We start from the raw sequence: 25,247 nt of genomic DNA on the forward strand, positions 1-25,247 counted from the left end.
ACCGTGGGTCTTTATCCTGTGGGTCTCCTGTTCTTTTACATAGAACACTTATTTCTGACACTTCCGGTCACCAAATGTGTGGGGATTTTCTCCCCACCTAACAAGCAAGTCTCCAACAGCAGCCAGGTGTCCTACAATTCAACTCACTTCTGACACTATCTACCTGGAGACAGCCTCAGTTCCCACAGCTCAAGGGCTCTATCCTACAAGACTGACCTCCCACCCCCGGTTCGGATGCCAATTGCAAGTCCAGGTTGTCACCTGTGCTTCTGACTGACCAACAATGGATGGAGTTTCCCATGACTTCCTCCCCGGGTTTGATTAATTTTTTAGAGCAGCCCACAGAACTCAGGGAAACACTCACTTATACTCACCACTTTATGAAAGGATACGATAAAGGCTATAGATGAACAGCCAGATGAAGAGACACACAGGACGAGGTCTGCGAGGGTCCGGAGGGCAGGAGCTTCTATCCCCATGGAGATGGGGTGCATCCTCCTCCCGGTGTGTGTGTGTTCGCCCACCTGGAAGCTCCCCAAACCCTGTATTATTGGGATTTTATGGAAGTTTCATCATGTAAGCATGGCCAATTATTAAGTCCATCTTCAGCTTCTCTCCCTTCTCAAGAGAATGAAGGGGGGGGCTAAAAATTCCAAGCTTCTAATCATGGCTCGGTCTTTCCAGTGACCAGCCTTCATCCAGGGGCCATCTGGGAGCCCACCCAGAGTTGCCCCTCTAGAACAAAAGACACTCCTCTCACCCAGGAAATTACACGGGTTTCAGGAGCCCTGTGTCAGGAACAGAGGTCAACGACCAGTATTAGAACAAGAGATGCTCCAAGTGTTCTTATCTCTTGGGAAATTACAAGGGTTTCAGGAGCCCTGTGTCAGAACTTGGGGACAGAGACCAATATATATTTTATATTATCTCACACATGTTTTCAATTGTGAGGGGCTTGCATAAGGATCGTGAATGCATAGTGTCTTCGACCAGGAATCCTGGGAGAGTTGCTGCCTCAGACACCGGAATAACACTGCATGACTGGCCAGCTCCTGTCTTACTGTCCCTCTAAAACAAAAGACGCACAGAGCCGCTGCCAGACATGTAGCCCACTAGCCAGCCCTGGTCGGTACTCAGTACTCTGCCAGGGGCTGTGAGGGGTGCAGAGATGCTCTCAAGAAGCCCCCGTCTGGCAGGGCTGGACCAATCCTCAAGGGGATCCTAGACCAGCAGCCAGGAAGTGGTGCTTCCGCTGGGCATGAGTGTGAGCCCCTTGAGCTCTGGGACCTGGTTCTCTCCTCTTGCCTTCTCCACAGTGTTAGCTAAGCATGTGTGTATCCATCCTTCCATCCATTCAGTCATCCCTGCACTCACCCACCCATCCACCCCTTGATTTATTTATCTATCCATTAATGTATCAACTCTTTGTTGAGCATCTGTTTAGATGCTTCTCCAGGCATCAGGAAGATGACTGTTAAATGGAGACCGTGAGAAAGGTTCTGAGCAGAATTGAGTAGTGAAATCTGTTGTTGTCTGATATCCAGTCCTTGTCTCCATGTGGTAAAAGAAGATTTTCCATGTGGAGCCCATTAAATATGGCTTGGGTGTTCTGACCCACCACTGGGGTCAGCGCGTGACCAGGCCAGGCAAATCAGTGTATTCTATCCTCCTGGCCATAACTGCTGATTCAGGGTCCATGGCCCATACAGACCCAGATATTTTAGATCTGTTACGTGAACTCAGAAATCAAGGGTCTCTCTTCCCTTGGGCTCATGAACAGTGTGGACATTGTGAGCTGGAACAGCTCCTGGCCATCTTCCCTGGGCGTGGGGAGGAAGAAATGCACACAGACGAGAATGAAGCCAGCCACACAGAGAAGCAGAGATTAGAGCCTGAACAGAGTTCTGAGATTACATGAACTCCTGGGTGTAGCTATGACGGGAGCTGTTGCCGAAATTTTCAGTTACAAGAGCTGACACGTTCCCTTTTTTGTTTAAATTAGTTGGAGTTGTGTGCCTGTCTGCTGCGGTCAAAGGAGTTCTAATGTGTTCTTATACATTCTCAGAAGGACTAGGCACTGTGCTGCTTAAGACGAGGTTTGGGCTGTAAGGAAACTTCTTTGTGACTCTTTGGGAGGATTCAGAGAGAAGGAGAGGGAAAGAAAGATGCTAAAAATGAAAGAACAGTGTGGACTGGCACTGTCCCACAGAATTTTCTGCAACTATGGAAATATTCTACAATCTGTGTTATCCAATATGGTAGCCACTAGCCACATGTGGCTAATGACTACTCAAAAATTGGCTAATATGATTGAGGAGCTGAGTTTTAAATTTCATTTAACTTTAATTTAAATAGTGCATCTGGCTAGTGGCTACTGTATTGAATAGTGCGGGTGTGGACAGAGGCCTCTGAGGAGAAAGCGTGAGGAAGAGGAAGCACCTCCGAAGGACAGGGGGCAGATATGAGGGGGACAGATTGGAGGTGGAAAACTGGAAACAGGGATACACATAGCCCAGGGGGGGATAGATGAGGGTCTGAGCTGCCACAGAGGAGACAGGGAGGAGCCAGAAGTGAGAAGTTACAAAGGGGGAAGACGCCAAAGCCAACTCCCAGGACCGGGTGATGGTGAGAGCATTCACTGAAATGAGGAACGCAGAAGAGGATGGAGGTTTGCCAGGGAAGTGAGGATTTGGGTTTGGGGTGTGTGGACTCTAAGGTGGGAGGACATCAGGCTGAAGGTCGTTTAATCCGAAGTTGGAGGCTGGAGACACAAGCTTTTGGAGTCATTAGGGCTTAGGGAGTAATTGGTCAGATTGTAGAAAGATTAAACATATAGCAAGGTTAGGATTGTGCAGAATATGCCCATTAAGAGGTCAGAAAAAGAGAGAAAAAGGAAAAGAGACCTGGGACGTAACCAGAAGGAGGTAGAATAAGGGTGGTGTAGCACCATCCACATTCACCAGGATTATTAGTGAAAAGTCTTATTTTTCTTACATGCAGACATATTTTTGAGCTAAATGAAATCGAGTCCTTTAAATCCTGAATAAGAACAAAATATTTTAGCCATTGTAAAGACAAAATATTCTGAAATACACTGCATACTTCCCAATATGCTGAACAGAATTGAACGTAACAGGGACACTGGGCTGTTAAACCGCATCATGCTTAGTTAGAACTGAAGGACCCTCGCAGGACCCAGTGTCCCCACACTGACTGGTCCAGACTGTGGTGTTTCCTAACTGTTCATGTCGAATTCCAGAGTTTTGCAGCTGCTTCCTCTCCGATTAGCTTCTAGCAAACGTTTCTTGCTTCTGTTATCTTTCCAACCCCTCTTCCTTACTCTTGCCAGACTGGGAATTTGCAACATTTGCTTTGAATTTTGAATCTAGGTTATCAATCTTATAGTCGATTTGTGTTTTTTTTAAGAATAGTTCTGAATTAAACCCCAATGGGTGGATGATGAAAAAAAAGAATAAGATTTGGGTACACAAACTTGGTGATCTCTACTTGTTCTGTTAGCCTTTCAGAGCTGCTTTCTGGCCTTTTCTCAATCTAGGCCCTGGGTAGGAGGTTTCCAGATAAGAGAATTGGTGGAAAAAGCAGAGGCCCTGACAAACTCCACTGAGAACCTCTTATTCTGATGGAGATCCACGGCACACACTGTCACATCATCCGTAAACGTGGAGGCAGACACTACACAGGAGAGTTAGCCAAGCTGCAGCCCAGGCAACTCACAAAGTGATGTATCTCGCAGTGTCCCTGCCCATGACCAGAGGCCACTTTTCACGCTTTACTCACACAAAGCCACAGGCACACACCTCCCAGCGCCTGGAATGTACTTTTTAGGCGTGATTCCAGCTTCCTACAGGCCAGAGAGCACCAGGGATCTGGGAGCAAGGAGCTGACAAAGGGTGACACACAACCTACTTGTTGGTGGTCTAGTCCAAAAGCTTTAAGACCTTGTGGTAAAAAATAATAAATCAGAACAGGAATGGAGCCAAGCAGGTAGGATGGAGAATTACGAATTCCAGCTTTGCACCCAAACCACTGGCCTCCCTGCCAGTGAAGCTGGCCGCAAGCATCTTTGTTCCCCCCAGTGTGGTCCCCCAGTGCCCGCATCACTTGAGAACGTGTTAGAAATGCAGAATCCTCACCCCAGCCTACTGAATCAGAATCTGCATTTTAACAAATCCTCAGGAGTGCTGGGTGCACACTGAGAGTGCTGCCTTCCCCAGCTCAGAATACGTTTAGGTGATGAAAGAACTGTATTAGGAATCAGGAGAAACCTGGGTCCCAGCCTTAGTTCTGCCACTTACTGGTGGTGTGAATTTGCATAAACCCTTTCTCCTTGCTGGCCTCTGTTTTCCCAAATGCTAACTGGGGTCCAGCCCAATGGGCTCAGCCTTGCACCTGTTTTCTAACCAGCAAGGTGAGGTCTGTAGGTACCCGTGGGGCCAACAGAGCCACTTTGCTTTACAGACAAGAGCAGCCTTCTTCCTCATGGATAATTCTCATGGGATTTCAGAAGTGTTTCTCACTGTCATGAAGCCTATGGCATAAATCCTGACGTCCTCTGGACACGTTGCAAAGCTTCCAGCAGCTCCAAATATCAAACCAAAGTAGCACCATTAGAATTCAGCCCTGGGGACGTCCCCGGTGGTTCAGTGGTTAAGACTCTGCACTTCCAGTGCAGGGGGCACGGGTTTGAAACCTGGTCGGGGAACTAAAATCCCGCATGCCAAGAAAAAAAAAAAAAAGAATTCGGCCCTTCCACCCTGATCAGGAGTGTATGAAGGTGCTGGGCTGGCCAGAGGTCTTCCTCTCCAGCTCCCCTTCAACATGCAGCTTCCTGGAGGTAGCCAAGCCCTAAATGCCTACAATCCCAGCAAAAAGGCGATGGACCATCCCTTCCCAAATACCCAGATGGGGCGTCCTGCTTCCCTTAGTCCCTGTAGTTCTGCTCTAATTCTGCCAACAAATGAATCCTAGTATATTTTATAGTTAAAACAACTCTGCGTTCCAAGCACTAATGCAGCTGACATAATACTGGTCATGAGTGCTTAAACAGATGCCTCCTCTTGATCTGCTATAGGGGTGTGTGTGTGTGTGTGTGTGTGTGTGTGTGTGTGTGTGTGTGTGTGTGCGTGCATGCGTGCACGTGTGTGTGTTCAATTGTGTTACACCTGAAGTATCATGGAGTCCATGTTTCTGCCCACTGCAGGAATCTATAGCTCAAAGCCAACTGAGAAGTTACTCTTTCTTCCTAAAGGACTTGAAATGCCCTTCTCTTCACAGAGGCATGATGGAGGGGACAACGAGGGGAAAGCAGACCCCTCCCTCCAAATCCACAGAGTGTCCAGTGAGGCTGCAGGCTGCCCATGGGTCCATGCGCCCATGGACGGCACCCACAGGGAACTCGGAACAAATGCAGAAGCAGATTACAGGAAGGTGATCACTGGAGGGGGCTGGTGTGAAGTGGGAGCAACACACACTCATCCAGGCTCTGCAGAGAACAGGAACTTAACAGATGAAAGGGGGTGCCAGGTAGGTTCAGAACAGTCCTTTCCACCATCCCTGGTGTGTGTGCGCGTGCGTGTGTGTGTGCGTGTGTGTGTATAGTGTGTGTGTGTGCGTGTGTGTGTGTATAGTGTGTGTGTGTGTGTGTGTGGAGTGTTTTGGTTTCCACTAAATCATCAGGCAGGAGGAGAGACTCGAAGTTTGTCTCAATGCCGCTGTCCTTGTTTACCACGTGTGGTACGTATTCACATCCATCCAAGGGTAGACAGTATATGGTTTCTTTCCACCGAATGGTCTCAGGCATTTTTGATGGATCCTCCCTTTGTTCCCTTCAAGGCCTGAACACAACATACGCTTATGGAGAGAGATCAGGACTCAACATTCCGGGTTTGTTTGGCAAACAGAAAGGTCAGCAGCCCTTGTCGAATGCTGCTGGGCCCACACGGTCTCTCCTCTAAGCGCACAGTGGCAGCACTGAGCTTGAGGTGGTGATGGGTGCAGCGTTATGACATTCAAGGGACAAATCCAATCTGGTCCCCCAGGCAGAGGTGGGACAGTCAGCCTCCTTAAGTCCTCAGCCATGTGGCTGTTTGAGGGCCCGGCTCCCTGCTGTGACAAGTGCCGAGTGTCACTCCGCATTACAGGCCAAGAACGAACCCACCCTGACAGCCAGGCTCCTTGCACAGAGTGTGCTCTAATTTCTGCAGCTTGGGGTCCCCGGGTCTTGAGGACCGGGTCACCCCAATTATAATGCTTGGAGTTTCCGGAGTGATGGAGGAAAATTCACCCCTCAGCTGTCAGGTTGAGGCCAAGCATTGCTTGAGAGAGTCAACAAGAGGAAATCAAGTTAATCCAGTGGTGTGAGTGTGTCTGTCTTGACAAAAAGGACCCCAGCATTCAGGAAGGACGTTTGTTACTCTGAAAGGGCGTGCACTTGGATTTTAAGAAAGGGGTAGGCATCAGATGGCCTCTGTTTTCTTCTGCTTTGTAGAGACCCAATCCTTAGCCAAGCATCGCCTCTGGAATATGAGATGTCAGAATTTATGGCGGTCAGAAGGCAGGCATAGGCCTTGGATTGTTGCTGTTCTTTTTCTTGAAAGATTTTTTTTTTTATTGTACCGGATATAAAATTGACCATTTTTTAAAACATTTTACTTTTATTTATTTATTTATTTAGGCTGCGCTGGGTCTTAGTTGTGGCACACGGGGTCTTTTAGTTGCAGCATGCAGACTTCTTAGTTGCGACATGCATGCAGGATCCAGTTCCCCGACCAGGGACGGAACCCGGGTCCCCTGCATTGGGAGCGCGGAGTCTTACTCACTGGACCACCAGGGAAGTCCCTGAAATTGACCATCTTAAGCATATACCTCAATGGCATTAAGTACATGCACAATGTTGTACAGCCATCACTACTGTCCATCTCTAGAGCTTTTTCACCTAGTCCAGCTAAAACTCTGTACCCAATAAACTCTTAACTCCCCATTCTCCCCTCTCTCCAGCCTCTAATAACTTCCCGTCTCTATGAATTTAGCTACTCTAAGTCCTTCTTATAAGTGGAATCCTGCAATATTTGTCCTCTGGGGTCTGGTTTATTTCATTTAGCATAATGTCTTCAAGGTTCATCTATGTTGCAGCATATGCCCATGGATGTAGTAGCTCCTTCCCTTTAAAGGCTGAATACTGTTCCTCTGTGTGTATACACCACATTTTGTTTATCCATTCATCCATCCATGGACACTCAGGTTGCTTCCACCTTTTGGCTATTGTGAACAACACAGCTACAAAACATGGGTGTGAAATGTCCGTTGGAGGGGCCTGCGGGGTTTACAATAATGTTAACTCCTCTCGTATCTGACGAGAGGTGGACTCTAGCTCAGGGCTGAGCGAGGCTGCAAAGCTGAGAGCTAGCGCTTGGCTGTTCTTTAGCGGCAGGCTGGGGTGAGGTCCAGGGGGGAGGGTGGGGAGGTACCCCTGCACCGAGGCTGAGCTCAGGACTGAAAGGATTACAATCCCACAGACGCAGAGGCTGCTCTGTCCCTCTCTTCCTTTCCTCCCAGAGCAATCCTGGGACATCCTAGCTTTAGCCACACGTCTCAATGCCACCTCATCCACAGTGGGAGGGGAAAACACAAAGACCACAACAGGGCCCTCCACCTGGCCTGTCTGGCTGGGTTGCATTTTTTTAAAAAACGAACTAATCTGATGGAGGTAACATTTCCATAAAGTAACTGCTCCGATGTTAAGTGTACAGTTTGAGAAGCTCTGACAAACGTATGCATCGTCACAATCACCAGCCCAATCAAGATACAGACTGTTCCATCAGCCCAGAAAGTTCCTTCGTGCCCAACTGCAAGTTAGCTGCTTCTTTTAGAGCCAAATTGCTGCAGCATCAAAAGGGGTTAGGGGACTTAGAAGAAGCCTGTGTGTGTGTGTGTGTGGGGGGGGGTTCTAGGCTGTGAAACCCCGGGTGTCCCTGGCAAGGGATTTTTTGAACCATTGGAGCCCAAAGCAGACTGTGGGACCTCAGTTTCACTTAACAATTCAAAACCCATTCACTCTACAAGCATGTGCTGAGCACCCGCTCTTTGCCCTGCCTGGGTTGAGTGCGACTGTGGCAGGCCAGGGGTAGGAATGGCCCCAACGTGCAGGAGGGGAGACGTGGAGCAGAATGGAAAGAATGACATCTGGGCGGGAATACACGTTTGCATCTTGGGATGCCACAAAGGCATCCAGTATTCTGGCTGAGGCCAACGAGGAAGGCTTTTTGGAATCGGGGCATGCAGGCCAGCCTTTTCAAGGATGCATGGCTTTTGAACAGAAGGCAAGAAAGAGAAGAGGATTCCAGCCTGGGAAGACATTGCGTGTCAACAAGGGCACTGACCCATAAGAACTGTCATTTACGATGTAATTTATTATTATGTACTAAGCATGGGGCTCAGTGTTTCACATTCATGACTTTGCTTAACAAAAATTAAAGAATAATGATGAAGAGTACCTTACGAGGAAAGTTCTATCAGGTGCAATGTGGCTGAGTGACTGCCCAGGTTCACAAAGCATTGCACCTGGATTCAACCCCGGGGCTGGATGTTTCCAAAGCCCTTGTTCTGCTCTTTACTGTTACACGAAATACACAAAAACCGAAGCACTGCCTGCCGCATGCGCAGAGGGGAAACAGGAGAGGAACCAGTGCTGCTTTGAAGGGCATTCCAAAGACTGGGGACTTGGGTGGCTCCTCACCTGGTTCGAATTTCAATTGAAATGGTGGGAGTAATATTACAGCCACAAAAAGAGCTCTGTAAATTACGCACACACATATCTCTGGGTTTTTTAATGCCATAGGAAAACCTCATTTACTTAAAACAGTGGGGGCTAATTAGCAATATTATTTTTTCCTAAGAGCAGTCTTGTTGATACAAAATGGCCCAAAGCAGGCTCACAAAAGTTGCAAGCACAGCTGGCCTGTAAGTAGCACTGGCTGTCCAGGAACGGGCCTTCTAGAGAGTGTGATGGCAGGAGGAAATTCTGTTCTCTTCATGACTGTGGATGCCCCCATTCTTGTTATACTGTTAGTCCCTGGGAGCGGGGGTGGTGGTCCTCAAAGTATTACAAACATCATCTCTCTTCCCTTTACTCTGAATGCCCCACCCCATCTGGAGCTGCCACGGGGGGAGTTTTCTGGGAGCTCCCGGGTCTACCTGGCTTTTCTCCGTGGGCTAGGTCAAGGCTCCCGAGAGGCCACACAGAAGCTGTGGCCACGACCTGGAGCTCTTTGCATTGTATCCAAAGCTGAGCTCCCAGGAGAGGCTCGTGAATTCTCTGACACCCAATGCTGCCAGTCCTGAGCCCTGCCGGGCAGGGGCTGCAAGTCTCCTCAGCGCCCAAGCCCCGCGTAGCCTCCCAGTGGGTGCGACAGCAGCCTCGAGGGTGGGGGAGGCTCAGGCTGCTGAAGTGCATCGCATTTCTCAAGTGTTTTGAAGGATGCTCCCAGAAACGCACGGTCCCTGGATGCATAGTCCGCATTAAACCCGCAGCCCCGGGGCAGCCGGGTCACGAGGCACTGCTCACTTGTGCACACACAGATCTTCGTGTACGTGCACACACACACACACAACCTACACATGTACACACATGGTTTCTTCACCGCCTCTGGACAGCCAGGGCTGCCATATGTGAACACCATGCCTCATCCTCCCCAAGTATCTCCAAACCACTTTACGTGCACGGAGGGACCAAGAGCCATCGTCAAAAGGAGGAGCCCCCGGTTGGCAGAAAGCCTCTTGAGCTCCCCAAAGACCAGGTCACTCTGCCCCTCGTCCTCCTCTCTGAGCTTGGGGTCTCTGAGTTGCAGAGACAGGGAGGGAGCTCTCCCCTGGGTCCCCGGGGCTCCTCCCTGCTGGCCGAGCTCCTCCTCTCTGCCCACATGCACACACAGCTGCAGGGCTGCATCCTTTCTCGACAAAAGTCCATCTCTCTCCAGTTGGTAGCCTGCAGCCAGGCCAGTACCCGCCTTCTCCCCGAAATGCTCCTGGATTTGCAGAGGCCTGCAGTGACCAATGAACAACCTCCCTGCCCTGCCCCTTTCCCTGGTGCAGAGGGTGACCCTGGGGACACACCCCCTCCTGCCCGACACACATTCTGATCCCCAAACCACAGGCTGTCCTCCACGAGGCTGTACCACACCTTGTAAGCTCATCACTCTCATGGCTCAGTCTTGAAAGAAGTGTTTTAGCCTCGAAAGCAAGCACAGTTTAGGTTTTGACATAAGAGCCAGCCAAAGTCTAATCTGGGCCGTGTGGATCCCGTGACGGTCTACTCGAAGGGGCCTCGCTCTTGACCCAGGAGCAGGAAGCCGGGCACGGGGCAGAGGGTGTGTGGCCCCCGCACGCTTCACCAGCTCCCACCAGCCTCCATCCTGCTGTAAGCGAAGCACATTGCCAACGAGAGTATTTTTTCTCCTTGCCAGTGAGCTGTCGTCTGTGTATTCCAAGAGGAGGCCATTACAGGGAGTTAATAGAGTTTTTTTAAATTTGTTTTTAAATTTTATAATGCAATTCATCAAATTCAGCAACTGAGCACAGCACTCATGTTCAGACCAGGTTGCATATGTCAAACTGGCCCCAGCCTTCCCCTACCCTTCCTCCCAACCCCAAAATGAGGAAAGGCTTAACTCTTCAGGGTAACTGCGAAGCACGGCCCCAAATGGGGTGGGAAGAAAGGCAGCAGAGTGGGCTCTAGTCTGCGAGGGTCATTGGCCCATGGGAAGGCTAGTGACTTACTTGAGGTGCTCTGGGCACCTTTCATGGTCAAGCGTGCTCAAGGCTGCCCGCGGCCTTGGTCGCCTGGCTGAGGTGGCCTCCTGGGGTCACCGTGACTTGCTTCTTTCAGACACGCGTCTGTTACAGGGCCAGGTGTCAGTGAGAATGGGGCAACACTCAGGGCACGGACATGGGAAGCAAACGGTGAAGCCTGCTGGTCAAGACAGATGGGAGCTCATTTCTGCTAGTTTTCACCCTGAAGGGTTTCCTTTAGGGATGTGTTCGGCTCAACTTAGGATCATTATTGTAACTAGGGACCTGTTGCTGCTGAACTGGAACTAAGTGAGATTTAAGGGACCACGGTTTTGCGAAGAACGTATTGGATTTCAGGACTTGCAGCAGATCTGTATCATGAACGGCAGTCAGTCTTGTCCTTTCTTAAGCGTTAATAAGTGACTTCGGTCCTAGGGAAAATTCCAGAAGAGACGTTGCCAGCAAGTGAAATCCTGTTGGTCCCAGAGCTGACCGCAATAAAACAGCTTCCTCCTGCGGTCCTGACAGCAGGACCTTCAGCTTGTGGAGGCCACAGAGCCCCACAAGGGAGTGGAGGGTCCCCTTGCCCAGCACAGCCTGGCAGTGGGTGGGAGGTGGGGGCACAACTATCAGAGCACAGCACAGGCCTGGTCCTGGAGCTGGTCGGCTTCTGAAACCTGCCTGTTCTCAGTTAACAGAACCCACAGGGTGGCTGTACCCTGGTCCCAGCTCTCTGGGCACAGGTCAGCAGTGGCCACCAGGTGGCAACAACTTGCGGTCACTACTGATTGGTTGCCCTGCCTGTGCTGGTGCCAAGGACGAGGCTTCAGGCCGGCTTCTGCTGAGCCCCCGAAACCACCCTCCTCCACCTCTCTGAGCATCCAGGTACCAACCTGAGCTTTGTACCTCTTGAAAGGAACAGATTGCAAGTAGAAAGCTAACCCTTCTTGGAAGCCACACCCAAACATCCTATACTTACTTCTCAACTCTTGGGTGACTTTTGCCCAATGTTTTGTGCCCTTCCAGCTGGAGCCTCCGTGCTCCCATTCTACATAGCTTCAGACATCCTGCTTCTGATTTCACACGAATCGAGATGCCAAGGTGGGGTGGTGCCAGAACCCTGCATGGCCTTGGCTCTCCTGAGCAGATTCGGAAGCAGATGCTGAGGACTGAGCACAGATGGGATACGGGGCTGGGGTGGAGCTGGGCTTGGCAGCCGGCGGGGGCAGGGGGTGGGCTGGGATGGGGCAAGAGCATCTTGAGGTGAGGGAAGTCTTTTTGCATTCAAGGGCTTGCCGGCTTCCAACTTGCTACTTATTGCATTGACAAATATTCCACACGATTGAAGAACTATTTTCCAAAACAAAATGCTGGTATTCATCAGGAGGCGCGGGTTGTGCAGTGTGAACAATTCACTTTCGTTAAGTACCATATGGCCGCTGGTAGGAAAACGCTAACATGTTTCAACAGTACAGCTGGGGTAGGGTTCCTTTATTCACCGTGCAGATGGCTCTAATTGACATCTCTCCTAAAACAGGTCTCCAGCATTTCTGCAGGATCATTAGAGTAATTAGTTATTAAATACCATCACCACTTTTAGAGAGAGGGTCTGATCCCTGGCAACATTCCACGGTGATGGAACTGACAGGTCCCGGCGGAGGACCAGCCGTGGGAGGGCCAATGGGAAGGGCATGAAGGGCATGCTAGCTCTTCCTCCTCAGTGGCAAGGCCAGGGAAGGACAAAGACGTCGTTAATTCCGGAACAGCCCCTGGAGACAATTCGGGCAACCAAAGCGTTCTGGACCAGTGTTCTAGAGTCAGGCTCATCTCTCCTTTAGCTGTGTGACCACACAGCGTCAATCACTCAGCCTCAGTTGTTCTTCCCTTAAGTGGGGCACTGCACTGGGGATCACACCGGGTCTGGGGGAAAGAGAGGGGTCCCAGGAATGCATGTGCGCCTAGGAGTTGTTCCAAAAAGTAAATACATGTATCTAGAGGGCAATATGGATGGAGGAAATAACCTTCACTCTGAGCTCTTTCGAGGGTTAACAGTGTGACATTATTAGTTTAATTTCACAGTCTAATCAGCTTCCTGCATTACTGATCAAAGGACTTGGAGCGATTGTAGTTTTGTAAAACTCTCGGCTAAGGGAATAAGGCTAGGAGGCTCTCAAGCTCAGGGGCCATGAGAGGGAGTGCTGGCCTCGGCACACAGTTCACCTAAGAGGGACCATTCAATCCACAGGTAAACTGTCCTCTCACTGCTGAACCACGTGGAGGGTCAGAGTGTCCACACTCCACACGGGCTGCTACCCAGCATCAGAAATGGAGAGCAGCCTCGGAAAAAGCCCTTCTCCCACGCAATGCTGGAGCCCAAATCCACCTCGAATGCCATTCTGAGCCCCCAGCCAGCCTGGGGCTTCATTGTTAAACACCCTCCGTCAGCAGGGCCCCATCTGTGTGATGGAATTTTTTTATTTTTTTGTCACTTTTTCAAATCAGAATAGAAACAATTTTTAGTCTATAATTATCATTTCTTTTCTCAACAGACAAATGTTTCCTTTTAAATTGTAGGGCAGAAAAAGCAAAGAACAACATTTTAAACCAAAAAGAAAGACTAAAATTAATTTCCTCTTTACAGAAAAATAAAATACAACAGCTCTAAGAAGCCAGGTTTTTCTTTTCCCAAAAGAGCAAAAAAAAGCAACAGTGTATTCAACTGCCACCACTAATGCCCATTTTTAAGAGGCAAGTCCTTGAGGGACGGCGGTGATGGGGTCTGCAGACCTGTCTCTGGGGTCAGGCCTTGGATCTGATCTCCTGGGGGAGGCTGGACTGCTCCTGACATCTGAGCTCACCTGGGATGAACCATCTGAAGCCCCCAGTTCAGGGAGCCAGCTCGAGATGGAGGGTCCCAGGAGTCAGGGTCAAGGCTTGGGGTCTACCAGTTGGCCCTGAGTTTCCTCATCTCTGAAATGGGGTTTTACATTTACATCTTACAAGTTTGTTGGAAGGATCCTTTGGGCCAAGTGCTTTGTGACTCTGAAGCATTGAACAAATCCTGCTGCTTTCACCATGTAGTGAAGACGAACCAGAATCACCGTTAAGAAAGCAACCCCGCTCAGATGCTTTCTCTGCCGGCGAGCTCCTCTGCCCACCTGGAAAAGCCAGTGCCCCCCAACCCGGCTCTCACGCTTGGCCAGCGTGTGGTAAGAGAGCTACGGACAGGTGTGCGTTTACTGAGTGCACCCTCAGTGCCAGGTTCGGATGGAGGAGAAGCAGGCTGCGTTTCAGATGCTGAAAGCAGTTCAGTGTGGCCGGGACAGAGCCTGCTCAGGCAAGGCAGTGTGAGTTTCCTCCGGGTGAGGAGGGTCAAAGTTTGCCTAGACCACGTTAAGGAGTTTGGTCCTCAGAATCGGCCAACAGATGGGGAAGACGGCTCAACGCTCTCGGCCCAGGGCCACTCCCACGCCCACCCTCCAGCCTCCTCAACAGGGAAGGAGGCATGACCCACGTCCACAAATACTCTCTCCCAGTTCAGTGTGGTCACGGCTGACCCCAATCTCACTCCCCAGCGTAAACCCCTTCAGGGGCTCGCCATCACCCAGGGCTGTGCTGGTGAAGGTTTAACAGCCGTCTGTGATGGCGATGAGGGATAAAACAAACAAACCAAACCAGCTAGACCCTGACTCCTAGTGTTTGCCAGTCTCTGTTGTATACACATTCCCACTTCGATTTCAAGCTACCAACAGAGTGTCACCGAGGACAGAGCTGGGAAGAGCTGTCAATGTTGGGCTCTTAGGAGCCACCAAGCCAGCCCCAGCTTACCGCAGCCTCGGGACTTGTGAACGGGGTGTGGAGGGCGGGGCCACAAAGATGTTGCCCCAAGAATGCTGCTGCTCTGTGAACGGGAAGACGCCACGTCCTCCTGGCAGCAGGGATCAAAGCTAGCCAGCACCCTGCCACACTCCCCTGACTCTCCCCGCTCTGACCCCCAGCGGCATCGATCCCTCAGAAAACGTCCAGACACCTCACCTGGTATCCAAGGCTTTTCACACCGGGCTCCACCTCATGGGCTTTCCAGGCTGTGTCCTTCTGTCCCTGCAGAGCCCCCTGCTCCAGCCTCACTGTCTCCTCGAGGTTCCCATCACAACCTGGGTGATCCTGCCCACAAGTTTTCCTCTGCTTGGCACACCTGCCCTCCTGTATTCCCTGATCAAACCTTGCCCATCCTTCAAGGCTGAGTTCCTCTTCTGAACGCCCCCAGCTCCCTGCATCTGTTGGCAATGAACCCCAGGGTGCACGCAGCATGCCCTTGACTGACAGCACGCGCTGTGCGGCCGCTCGCGGGATCCACACTCCTCATGATGGGCTCCCGAGTCAAGTTCTTCCTGACCTGACGTTACTTTCTGACCTTTGAAAACTCCCTCTCAAGGAAGCAGAGGAGGCCAAGCATTAGTGCCCAATGTCCATGCTTCCAACGACAAAACGACTATGGGCCCAAAGACTCACTTGCCATGGCCGGGCGAGGCGGGAGAGATGACTGGGTTAATCGGGAAGGAGCTTAGTGGCTGCCCCGGCCACAGTGAGACTCTCATGGCAGAACAGGCAGGGCCTGTGGCAGCGACACAGGATCCCTATAATGACCCCAAACAGGTGGAAAAAGCAACTGGGTGTCCTGCACACCTGATAGCTTTCTAAAAATAGCCGGTGGGCCCTGGCTCTGCAGGCTCGCCTCTGGGTAGGGGCAGGGGCTGGGTCTGGTGGCTATTTGATCACTAAGTTTCAGAGAAGAGAGGCAAGTCCTGGCTGGTTCTATACCTTACCCTCCCCGGCCAGGCTGAAGCAGAGCCTCAGCCAGACACGCAAGCTCGGGACTGGGGCCCTGGGCCTGGCCCATCACCTCCCCCTTAGCTCTGCCCCACTGCCTGGGGGAAGGAACTGTTTCTTTTCTGAGGATCATGTGGGAGAGGAAGGGAGACAGGCCGGAGCAGATGCCAGCAGGCTCCGGGCACCATTTCTTCTTGGCCAAGGGACCCGGGTACAGAGAGATTCTCCTCAAACCAAGGCACTGACAGCATCGAACAGAAATGTCATGGTCTGAAGCCACGTGGCGTAGGAGGAAGTAAGAAAAGAAGACAGGAATTCTCCAGGCTGAGCCCCAGAGGTCTCCTCTGCCCTTCTGTGGGGTCAGGCTCAGGGACAAGCAGTGGGCAGTGGAGCAAAGGGAGAGCTCTTTTCTTCGGGGCGTGGGCCTTTTGCAGCTCGCGGGACCCCGTCTCCTCTGGTCCCCTCCTCCCTCCTCCGTGTCTAGACGGAGTACTTAGCTCCTGGCAACCTGACGTCGTGCATTTGGCCTCCGGTCCCCAAGGCCAGCACTGTGGCTGCACCAGGGCGCTCCGCTGGCTCAGGGAAACCTTTTAAAAACAAATCTCACAAAAGCATCTAAAAAAGAGTGGGTACGTGTGTATGTACAACTGATTCACTTTGCTGTACAGCAGGAACTAACACAACACTGTACATCAACTCTACTCCACTAAAAAATAATTGAAAAAATTCCAGCCATTAAAAGTAACAGTACGTATTCTTAGGGGCCCGAATGCCAGCACGTTTTCGAGATCACTAAGCCACCCAGCTGAGAACCAGTCTGAGAAGGTTTAAGTAAAAAATTATAGGGAGTGAAAGTACTTCCAAGTAAGATCTCTAGCGAATATAAATTGTGTCCCCCCCAGCCCCTCCCACACTTGGAATATGCCGTTCTAATTCTTTTGCTGAGAGGCAAGGAAACTGGGAGGCTTGCATCTTCCTGGAACATTTTCATTCCAAGGGTGCTCCTCTCCTTGCGAAGTCCTTCAGATACTCTTGACTCTTAAGCACGGTTTTCTTACTGGGTCTTGGGAGGGACACACGGCATCGCTTATTCTGAAAAAGCGGGCAAGGCCAGCAGAGGAATGGAACACACAGAACCAGAGAGACTCCCGACACTGCCCGCCCCCCTGCCGGCCCCCAGCCCCTCTCCCGGCTGAAGACCGCCAACGCCGGGCGGGCACACGTTTCCCCTCACTCTCCAGGCCGAGATCATGTTGCTGAAATGTGATGCTTGGCCCTCTGACCTGCCAGCTGCGCGGCCACCCTGGCACCAGGGCCCCGTGAGCTCCCACCTGTGAGCCGCGAACGTCTATCACCGTGACTCGGCAGCTGCGGCCACACCGTGCCCCGCGGCACCTCTTACGCATCTAGGGCGGCGCAGCCTCTCCTGCTTCCTCGGCCCCTCTGAGCACCAGCTTCTGAAGGGAGCCCAGGTGGACCTGGCGGGCGCCTGTGCCACTGTGGTGTCATCTGCCCTCCCAGCTGGCCTGGGGCTCGGTGGAGTGGAAAGAGATGCAGATGAGATGCTCGGCCGTTGGTTTGGGGGGGCGCTGCCACTCCCTCACATGGCACATGGGCTGGGGAGCAGGTCACAAGTCACCTCCACTCTCTGGCATGTGCTTCCTTCCCTGTGAAACGCGAAGACTCGGGGCAACTCTACCTCCCTCACGGAAGCGTCACCGGGAAGAAAAGAATGCCAGCTAGGGAAGGACTTTGGAAGGGTGCTAGTAAAAAAGCTCATTATCATTCTAGAGTAGGGCTGAAGGTGTCCAGGCAAACTCCCAGGCGAGCCTTCCTCTGCGAATCATCTCTTCACGAGATGAGTACTGACTTCAAGGTTCCTGTTCCCTCTTTGCTAATAGGAATTGCAGAATCGTTGCCAAGTCCAAGCGGTACAAACAGCAAATAATCACTTGGACGAGAAGCCTGTTGTAACGGGTCTTTGCTGGGGAAGAGGTCAGCTGGCAGCTTGGCCCATAAATCAGGGCTCCCCGCTCAGCCCACTGGCTCTCGCAAGGAGATGGACTCAGCTACACTCTGACGTTTCACAGCTCTCACTAGGCACCCTGCACACAGTAGGGATTTTGACAATGTTCGTTGAACTGATTACTGCAGAGGCAGCCGGAAGTGTGAGAGGGCAAAGCCCTGTCCACTCAAATTGGAGACCCACTGCATCACGCGAGGCAAGGGGACAAATCCTAGTCAGACAGGACTTGAGGCTGTAACGGGCAGGGCAGTTAATTCTGCAGCCTTCGCTGAGAGGGATTTCAGGCGGCAGGGGGGCTGAGGGAGGTTGGAATGAACATACTTACTGTATTATGTTGCAGCAGTGATAAGACTAAAATTTTAGGATTTTCTTAATGAGACTCCTGTATTCACTGGTTTTCCTTATCAGCCCTGGCAAGAACCACAGTGTAGCATTTATGTCCTCTGCTTTAGAATGGAAGAAGGATCACAGGAGGGATTCGAAAACTCACTCTGGAGAATAACTATATGCATCCTTTTTGCTCTCCCAGCGGAATGCGGGTTCTCTGGCCCCGACCCTGCCCCAGATGCGCTGTGCTGTTACCCACCAGATCCAGGCGGCAAGCTTTTCCAGTTTGGAGTTTGCTGAACGGAACGCAAATTGGGGCTGGGGAGGGAACCAGTGGAAGTTAGAATGCCAAGCAGCTCGAAGTGCCTCTGCCCGCCCTCTCCTGCCCCAGGCTTGGGAAGCCATCCCCCTTCCCACCGAGTGTCCGTAACCACCCCCGAGGGGCAGGTGCACAGGTTCTAACACTCTGCAGAGACACTTCTAACACCTGCCATGGGATCAGCTCTTTGAAGGCTGCAGTCAGGGCATTGGCAAAGTCAAGGCCGTACCACAAGTCCTCACCCCGACGCGGCAGCTGCTGCCTCTGTGGGGTGGTGCAGGCACAGCAGCACACCCATTTCACAGACGTGCAGCCTGGTCCTTAGCGATGGTAGATGCCTCGGCACCGCCTAGAGAGAGCTAACACTGGAGCCAGGAATAGAAGTGGGGTGTCCGGACTTAGGGCTGGGGGTTAGAGGAGAACAAACCCCCTTCCCAGGACCTGAGCCTCGGTTCCTCCTCTTGCACCCCAGGACCTTGGATCCCCTGGGGGCAACCAGCCCACTCTGTAGGGAAACCTGAAAGGCTTGCCTCACCTTCCCGTCTCACCCACTTGGATGACTATCCAACCCTGCAAAAAAGCTTTTTTTTTTTTTTTTTCTGGTCAGATTTCAAAAAGGTGAAAGTTCTCCAGTCTGCCCAGAAATCAGGAAGAGCCATCCTTCCTTTACCCTAAACATAGCCACGAGTCAAGAAGCAATTGGAGCCTCAGAACAAGCCAACCAGATGGCATCGTACTGCAGAAGCTCCCTGTTCACGGGCAGGTCCCAGCATCCTTGTTTGTAGCCTATGAATGCCTCCTTTGCACATAACTCTAACAAGCAGACCCACATCAGGTGAGCGGGTGCTACTGCCTCAGGCAAGACAAGGACCAGAGCGAGTTTAAAAGCTGAGAATGAGAGGAGAGGCAGAAAGACTGTGGTGAGCAGGGGCACAACCTCAGCAAGGGCAGCAGCCTTGAGCCATTTAGTTCAGGGACAAACCTCCTAACTGCCTCCACGGGCCCGGACCCTGGCGCATCATGGCATCACTGCATAATAAGCGATACTCTTAAGGCGGCAGGCTTTGGAATCCAGCAGAGCCTTGTGTCCTGGCTCTGACGTTTGTCATCTGCATGTCCTTGAGCACTTGGCTCAAACTCCTGGAGCCTCTGCTTTCTCCTAGGCAATGGGGACACAGGGAGCTCCCACTCTCGGCTGTGGGGAGGCGGCTACCGTCAGCTGCTTAGGGGACAGTGCCTGGGGCACGCAGAGAATGTGCCCTGACATCCAACATGCTGTAGGAGATGGGAGCGTGTGAGCCATCCCTTTGGAAGGATTTACCCAACATGGTTAAGATAAAAGAAAGTGAGGGCTTTACTAGGGGTACAAGTGGCAGGGAGAAGACCCAGAGGAGAGCGGGAGGGAGCGTGGGTGGGCATGAAGGCAGGCCCCGCCCCCGCTGCTCCCGACCCATCACCTACAGAACACCTAGGGGCGCCAGGCCCTGGATAAGGTGCTTGACGGGTTACTTGATTCCATCCTCCCAACTGGGCTGTACCTCTTACAAAACTCCATTTCACAGACGAAGGATCTTACAGAGGTGTGAGGACACGTTCCTAGGGTTACATAGCTTGTCAGTGGGATTCAAATACAGGTTTATCTGAGTCCAAAGCCAGTTTCTTTCTCAAGCCCTACACGGCACAGGGAGGAAGCATAGACTTCGCAGAAAGTCCACAGGGGGAGGCATTTGCAAGCGCCAGGGAACAGGCGGAGGGAGAGAGGGGCAACCGCTGGGCCTGAGCCGACTGCCCAGCTGGCCCTGATGCCAGCAAACGGGCCACAAGGGCAGGCGGCACAGACAGCTTCAGTGCACCAGGGAGAAGGCCTGACCCTGAAACCCCCCGAGAAGTCTGAGTGTCAGTCCTGCCTGAGGGGAAGCAAGTCCACCTGGAAACTTCCAACACACCAACATCTTACCTCCAAGGCTGCCCTATAAGAGCCCCTTCCCTTCCTCCTGAAGGTAGGGCCAGCCAGGAGGCCTTGGGACCACAGCCTTCTCCAGGAGTCCCTCTGGATTGCCAAAAGGAGGGTCCTCTGGGGGAGCCCCCTGCATCAGCCACCTCCCTCACTATCCCCCATACACACCCCCGCCCCAGGCTCCTTGCCCCAGATGGCCGGCAGGGAAGAGGACGGAGGACACAGGAGCCCTCCGTCATAAACCCGCCTAATTCTCATCACCTGAATTGTGCATTCAGAAAAGAAACATACCTACAAAGAAAACGCTGGCATGAGGGAGAGGGGTCTTCGTAAAATGCGGGCAGTAATCAGACTTTGTATCCAGAGAGAAACGACAATTGTGAAAACCCTGTATGCGGCCTGAGCTCTGGTTTATGATAATGTAACATTTCCAGCAATAATATTTGGGGAAGAAAGAGAGATGAAAATGAACTGAACTCTATTTGGGGATCTCATTACTATGGGTACGGTTCCTTTCGCTAAAATACAGTAATATCTATAATGAGGATTCATGTTGTCCTAAGGAAAAAATGTGTGAAAAAGTGACCTTAAAGCAGGGAAAACGTTTATATGCTGTAATACAGAAGCTTGCTTCCCCCTAAAGGGTGGGGGTTTGTAAATAGCTCCCTGAAAGAAAAGACTTGTGTAATTAATCACCAGCATCTACCCTTTCCAGGGCATTCTGGCGGTCTCATGGTCTCCGTCTCGGGACCGGGAAATAGGAGTCAGGGTAGTGGCCTGGCCTTGACCTCCAGCAGGGGGTGGGGGGTATGCCAATGAGTGCACTCCTTGGATTCCAGCACAAGCAAACAGGCGTGCTTTGTCCTCCCTCTTCCCATCACCCACATCCAAGGCTTTGTTTTGGTTTTAAGTGTTCAATGAATGAGAGAAGGGCAGACTGAAAGGGTCCGGCAGCCTCTTCTCCCTCTAGCCCTCCCATTGCACAGATTAGGAAACTGAGGTCTTGGGAGGCACAGGCATTTGCCCTGCATCCCAGGAAACTGCAGAGGACAAGCTTGAGAAAATTACCACAGTGGACATCCCCACCCAGTACCCCATTTCCAGGGAGATTTGGCCCTGCCTGGGCTGGCATGTGTTTGACCAAGGGCTTCATCCTCCCCTGGAGTGGCCGCTGATCCCCTTCAATGAGATGCAGAGGCCTTCAGCTCTATCCTGCTCTTCCTGGGTCTCCCTTACCTGGCTACTGTCCCAGCTGGGTGATACTGAGAGGTATCATTATGCTGACACCCCCTCTGCTGACAGCCCTCAGGCTGGGTGACACCCTGGTCCTGTCATGGGGCTGGCCTGGGGCTGAGCAGCTCTCCAGAGGCCATGGCACATTGGCCATCAGGGAGTTAACAGAAACCACAGAAGGTGTATTCTGGGGCTAAGCTAGCAGGTGGGAATGCCCTGGGTTGGGGGGGGGAAGGAGAGAAGTGGGGTGAAGGTGGGGGTTAGTGGTCAGGGGTCAGGGGCCCTGGGGATCTCAAAGACTGAGGAGGTGAGAGCAGGAGCTGGCTGCAAAAAGTGTCCTGGATGGAGGGCTGGAGTGGATGGACCAGGCCTGACAGCAGAGGAAGAGCAGAACACAAGGTCTGCTGACCCGGGGGAAGAGGCACACCCCCCAGCCTTCCCCCCACCCCCCACCCCCCACCCCCCGCCCCACAGCCTGGCGACTGCAGCTCCTCCCATAACCTCTGAGCACAGGCGGCCATGGAGCCTCTAAACAACCCTGGGCCCTGAAAGTGCATCCAGGGCACTGCGTGCAGGACCTCTGAGATGAGCTCCCTGTCCACACGCTGCCTGGTGGCCGTGTCCCTCGCTAGGCTCACAGACCAGGCCTTTCCCTGCACCCAGGAGTCACTAATTAAAAGAAAACATTGCTCTGGGAGCTCAACGGGGGTGGGGCACTTTGACTGCTTCCTGACCAGCCCTTAGAGTTTCAGCTCCACACGCCATCCAGAGTCAGTCTCTGGGGGGACCGTCACTGGATTCACGATCTGGGGGCAGAAGAAGGGAGGGGAACAGCTGTGGGTGGGTGGGCCAGAGCTGGGAGTGACTGCGGAGGGCAGGCTGTGCCCAGGGCCCAGAACCAAGGACATGGCTTGGGTGGGCAGCTCTGGCTGGGAGTGACAGTTGGTCGGGGGCTAGGAGGTGTCCCGGGCCCTGGCGCAGGCCAGAGGGTGCCAAGGTGTGGGACACAGCACTCCAGGAGGGCTGCACTGGGGGCTGGGTTTGGGGGAGCCCACTCTGGGATGGAGCAGACGCAGAGGCAGTGGAATCCCATTAGGAGAGAAACGGAAACCCGGAGAGTCCGGTACCTACTCTGTGTCTGCATGTGGAAAAGATGCGACAAGAACTTGGAAAGGCTGATTCTTTCACATTTTATGTATATTGAGTTTTTAAAACAATTTCTGCCAATCTGCTCATATTGCTAAGTTTAAAGAAAAAAGAAGTCTGCAGATGGCAGGCCCCTGGGCAAGAGGAGAGAGACTAAGAAAGGGTCCTACTCATGCCAGCCCTTGAACATAGGGGCATGGGAAGCACACCCAGCACACTGTGCATGCCTCCTCCCTGTGGGCCATATAGCCTCAGCTCCACGAGGCAGCTGAGACGGGACGGGCAGAGGCACAGCGGTCACCAGCCCGCCCCAGCCCACTCTGCCTCTGGTTCCCTAAGCCCTACCGTCCACTGTCCTAAGAGCCATAGGTTTGGATGCCCATGGGTCAGGAGGACCTGGTTCCAGACCGAACCTCGGGGGTATTGGAACCAGGGGTTCTGTGCCTTAATTCCTCCTCAGACTCCCCAGGGCCCAGCCCAGGCCCGGACCAGGGTCCCTGTGAATTTGGTGATTGGCCAGCTGGCCTCAGGGTCCACTTCTCAGGCTCCGGCTTGTAAGCAGTTCGGATTCCAAAAAGTCTGCTGGGGAGTCAGCTGTTCGCAACTCAGATCGTATCAGTACTTCCCTGCAGAGTGAAAGCCATCAGTGGTCATGGGCCCATCTGGCTCCACCACAGAGGCCAGTATCATAATCTAGCTTGCTGAGCAGGGGCACCAGAGCCCAAATCTGTCCCTGGGGGGTGTGCAGGGTGGGTGGGAGGAGGATCCCCTTTGTTTCTTGGTGCTGGCAGTGAGTTTGGCCAATTTAGCATTCGTGTGTGTGTGTGTGTGTGTGTGTGTGTGTGTGTGTGTAAGTGAACTAAGGGGAGACGTGTTGAAATCATCAAATCCGGAACCTGTGACACTTGATAAGCGCGATTGCCGGGCTGCACGCAGGGTGCCGTGTGAACAGCTGCTCCCACCTGGCTGCTCCCACGGCCCCAGAAGCGAGGGTCTCCCGGAAGTGGGGCCCTTGTCTTGGCTTCTCTTCCCACTTCCTGTACGGCTCTGCTGGCCAGGGCAGGAGGGATCCACATGTTACCCTGAAGCTCGGGTCCTGGAGCCTCAGAGTTATGCTAAGTGAAATAAGTCAGACAGAGAAAGACAAATACTTTATGTTATCACCTATATGTGGAATCTAAAGAATGCAACAAACTAGTGAATATAACAAAAAAGAAGCAGACTTGTAGATACAGAGAACTAGTGGTTGCCAGTGGGGAGTGGGAGGGGGCGGGGCAATCAAGGGGTAGAGGATTAAGAGGTACAAACTATTACGTGTAAGATCAGCTACAAGAGCATATTGTACAACATGGGGGATACAGCCAACATTTTATAATTACTATGAATGGAGGAGAACCGTTAAAAATTGCGAATCACTATATTGTACACCTGTAACTTATATAATATCGTACAGCAGCTATACTTCATTAATAATTTAAAAATTAATTAAAATCATTAAGGGTGATGGGGGTCCCTGCTGTCCAGCTCTGTGTTTATCGAGGCCAGGGCTTGGGCCATCAGAGCAGAGCTCATGGCCTGAGAATTGAGCTGATCATTTACCTCTTCAAGAAAGCATGCTTGACTAGCCGCATCCTTTGTGGGGCATAAATATCAATCCCTCTGTGAGGCCAGGCCTCTTCTGAGCTGGCTCACGGCCAGAGCCTCCCTGAGGGACACCTGCTCTGTGCTCAGATACCGCTGGGGCTGGAACTCCTCAGGCTGAGTCCTTGTACACAGTGAGTGCTCAGGCCCTCAGCGGGACAGGCCGGCCTGGCGCCTGACCCACGGGCTGCGTGCAAGGACCTGGTCCCCGCCTGTGCAGGGGTGTGGTTTTGTGGGAGAGCCGAGTATGAACTTGCTGCAGCGTGTAGTCGTGCACCATCAGGGCTTAAATGAGCTCTCTGCCTTCCACGTGCTCTTTGAGCTTTCGTGCAAGTTCCATGTAGAACCACGTTTCTGGAACCCCCTTCTCTGCGCTGGACGCTGGGGATGTTAAGACAGACAACAGGGTGTTTCTGCGGTTGTAAGAGTTATCACAGGGGAAAACACCCCAAGGCCCACAGGTATGGCTGGAAAAGGCTTCCTAGAGGAGACGGTGCCCGAGCCATCTCCGAAGGGGAGAAACCAGGTGAGGAATTGGAGGTGGACGTTTTAGGCAGAGAAAACTGCCTTAGCAATGAGAACAGAGGCAGGAAGCTGCATGGTGTGTTGAGAATTGAGAGGGGCTCGAGGAGCAGAATAGGTGACGGGAAGGGAGGGGGTGAGGCAGGGGGCAGAGACCAAGGCACAGCCCCAAATGCCAACCACGTCCTAGAGTGCTGGGGGACTGATGGGGGCTGCCGCTGAGAACAGCTAAGGGCCCACCCGAGGGCCGTGATAGTCGGTATGGGGAAGAGGGACGATGTGGAGAAATAGTCAGGGGGCGATTCTGGTAAATGCCTTGGCAACGGACTGGCTGTTGAGTTCATTCATGAGAGCCCTCTGGGTGCTGAGCTAGCGCTGCGGTGGAAGGGAGGAGAGGTGTCTGGGATGAACCCCAGTTTTTAGGTTTGAAAGACTGGAGG

The 25,247-nt window shown here is 52.4% G+C and overlaps 1 protein-coding gene across 4 annotated transcripts in view; it reads right to left on the reverse strand.

Annotated features, from left to right (window-relative positions):
- KLHL29 (kelch like family member 29) overlaps positions 1 to 25,247 on the reverse strand; it is a 309,112-nt gene that overhangs the window by 161,336 nt on the left and 122,529 nt on the right. Inside the window, exon 1 of one of the 4 annotated variants that reach the window (XM_067703601.1) lies at positions 15,319 to 15,397. The exons of 2 other annotated variants lie outside the window; for them this stretch is intronic. Coding sequence is in view for 1 of the 2 variants with exons in the window: in XM_067703599.1 (XP_067559700.1) it covers positions 14,842 to 15,117 (276 nt within the window). In the remaining variant the exon portion in view is untranslated. Of the gene's footprint in view, positions 1 to 14,841; positions 15,289 to 15,318; positions 15,398 to 25,247 lie in introns of those variants that run through there. One more of the 4 variants, XM_067703599.1, reaches the window with a different exon arrangement.

Source organism: Pseudorca crassidens, chromosome 14 (assembly GCF_039906515.1).
Source record: "Pseudorca crassidens isolate mPseCra1 chromosome 14, mPseCra1.hap1, whole genome shotgun sequence".
NCBI lineage: Eukaryota > Metazoa > Chordata > Mammalia > Artiodactyla > Delphinidae > Pseudorca > Pseudorca crassidens.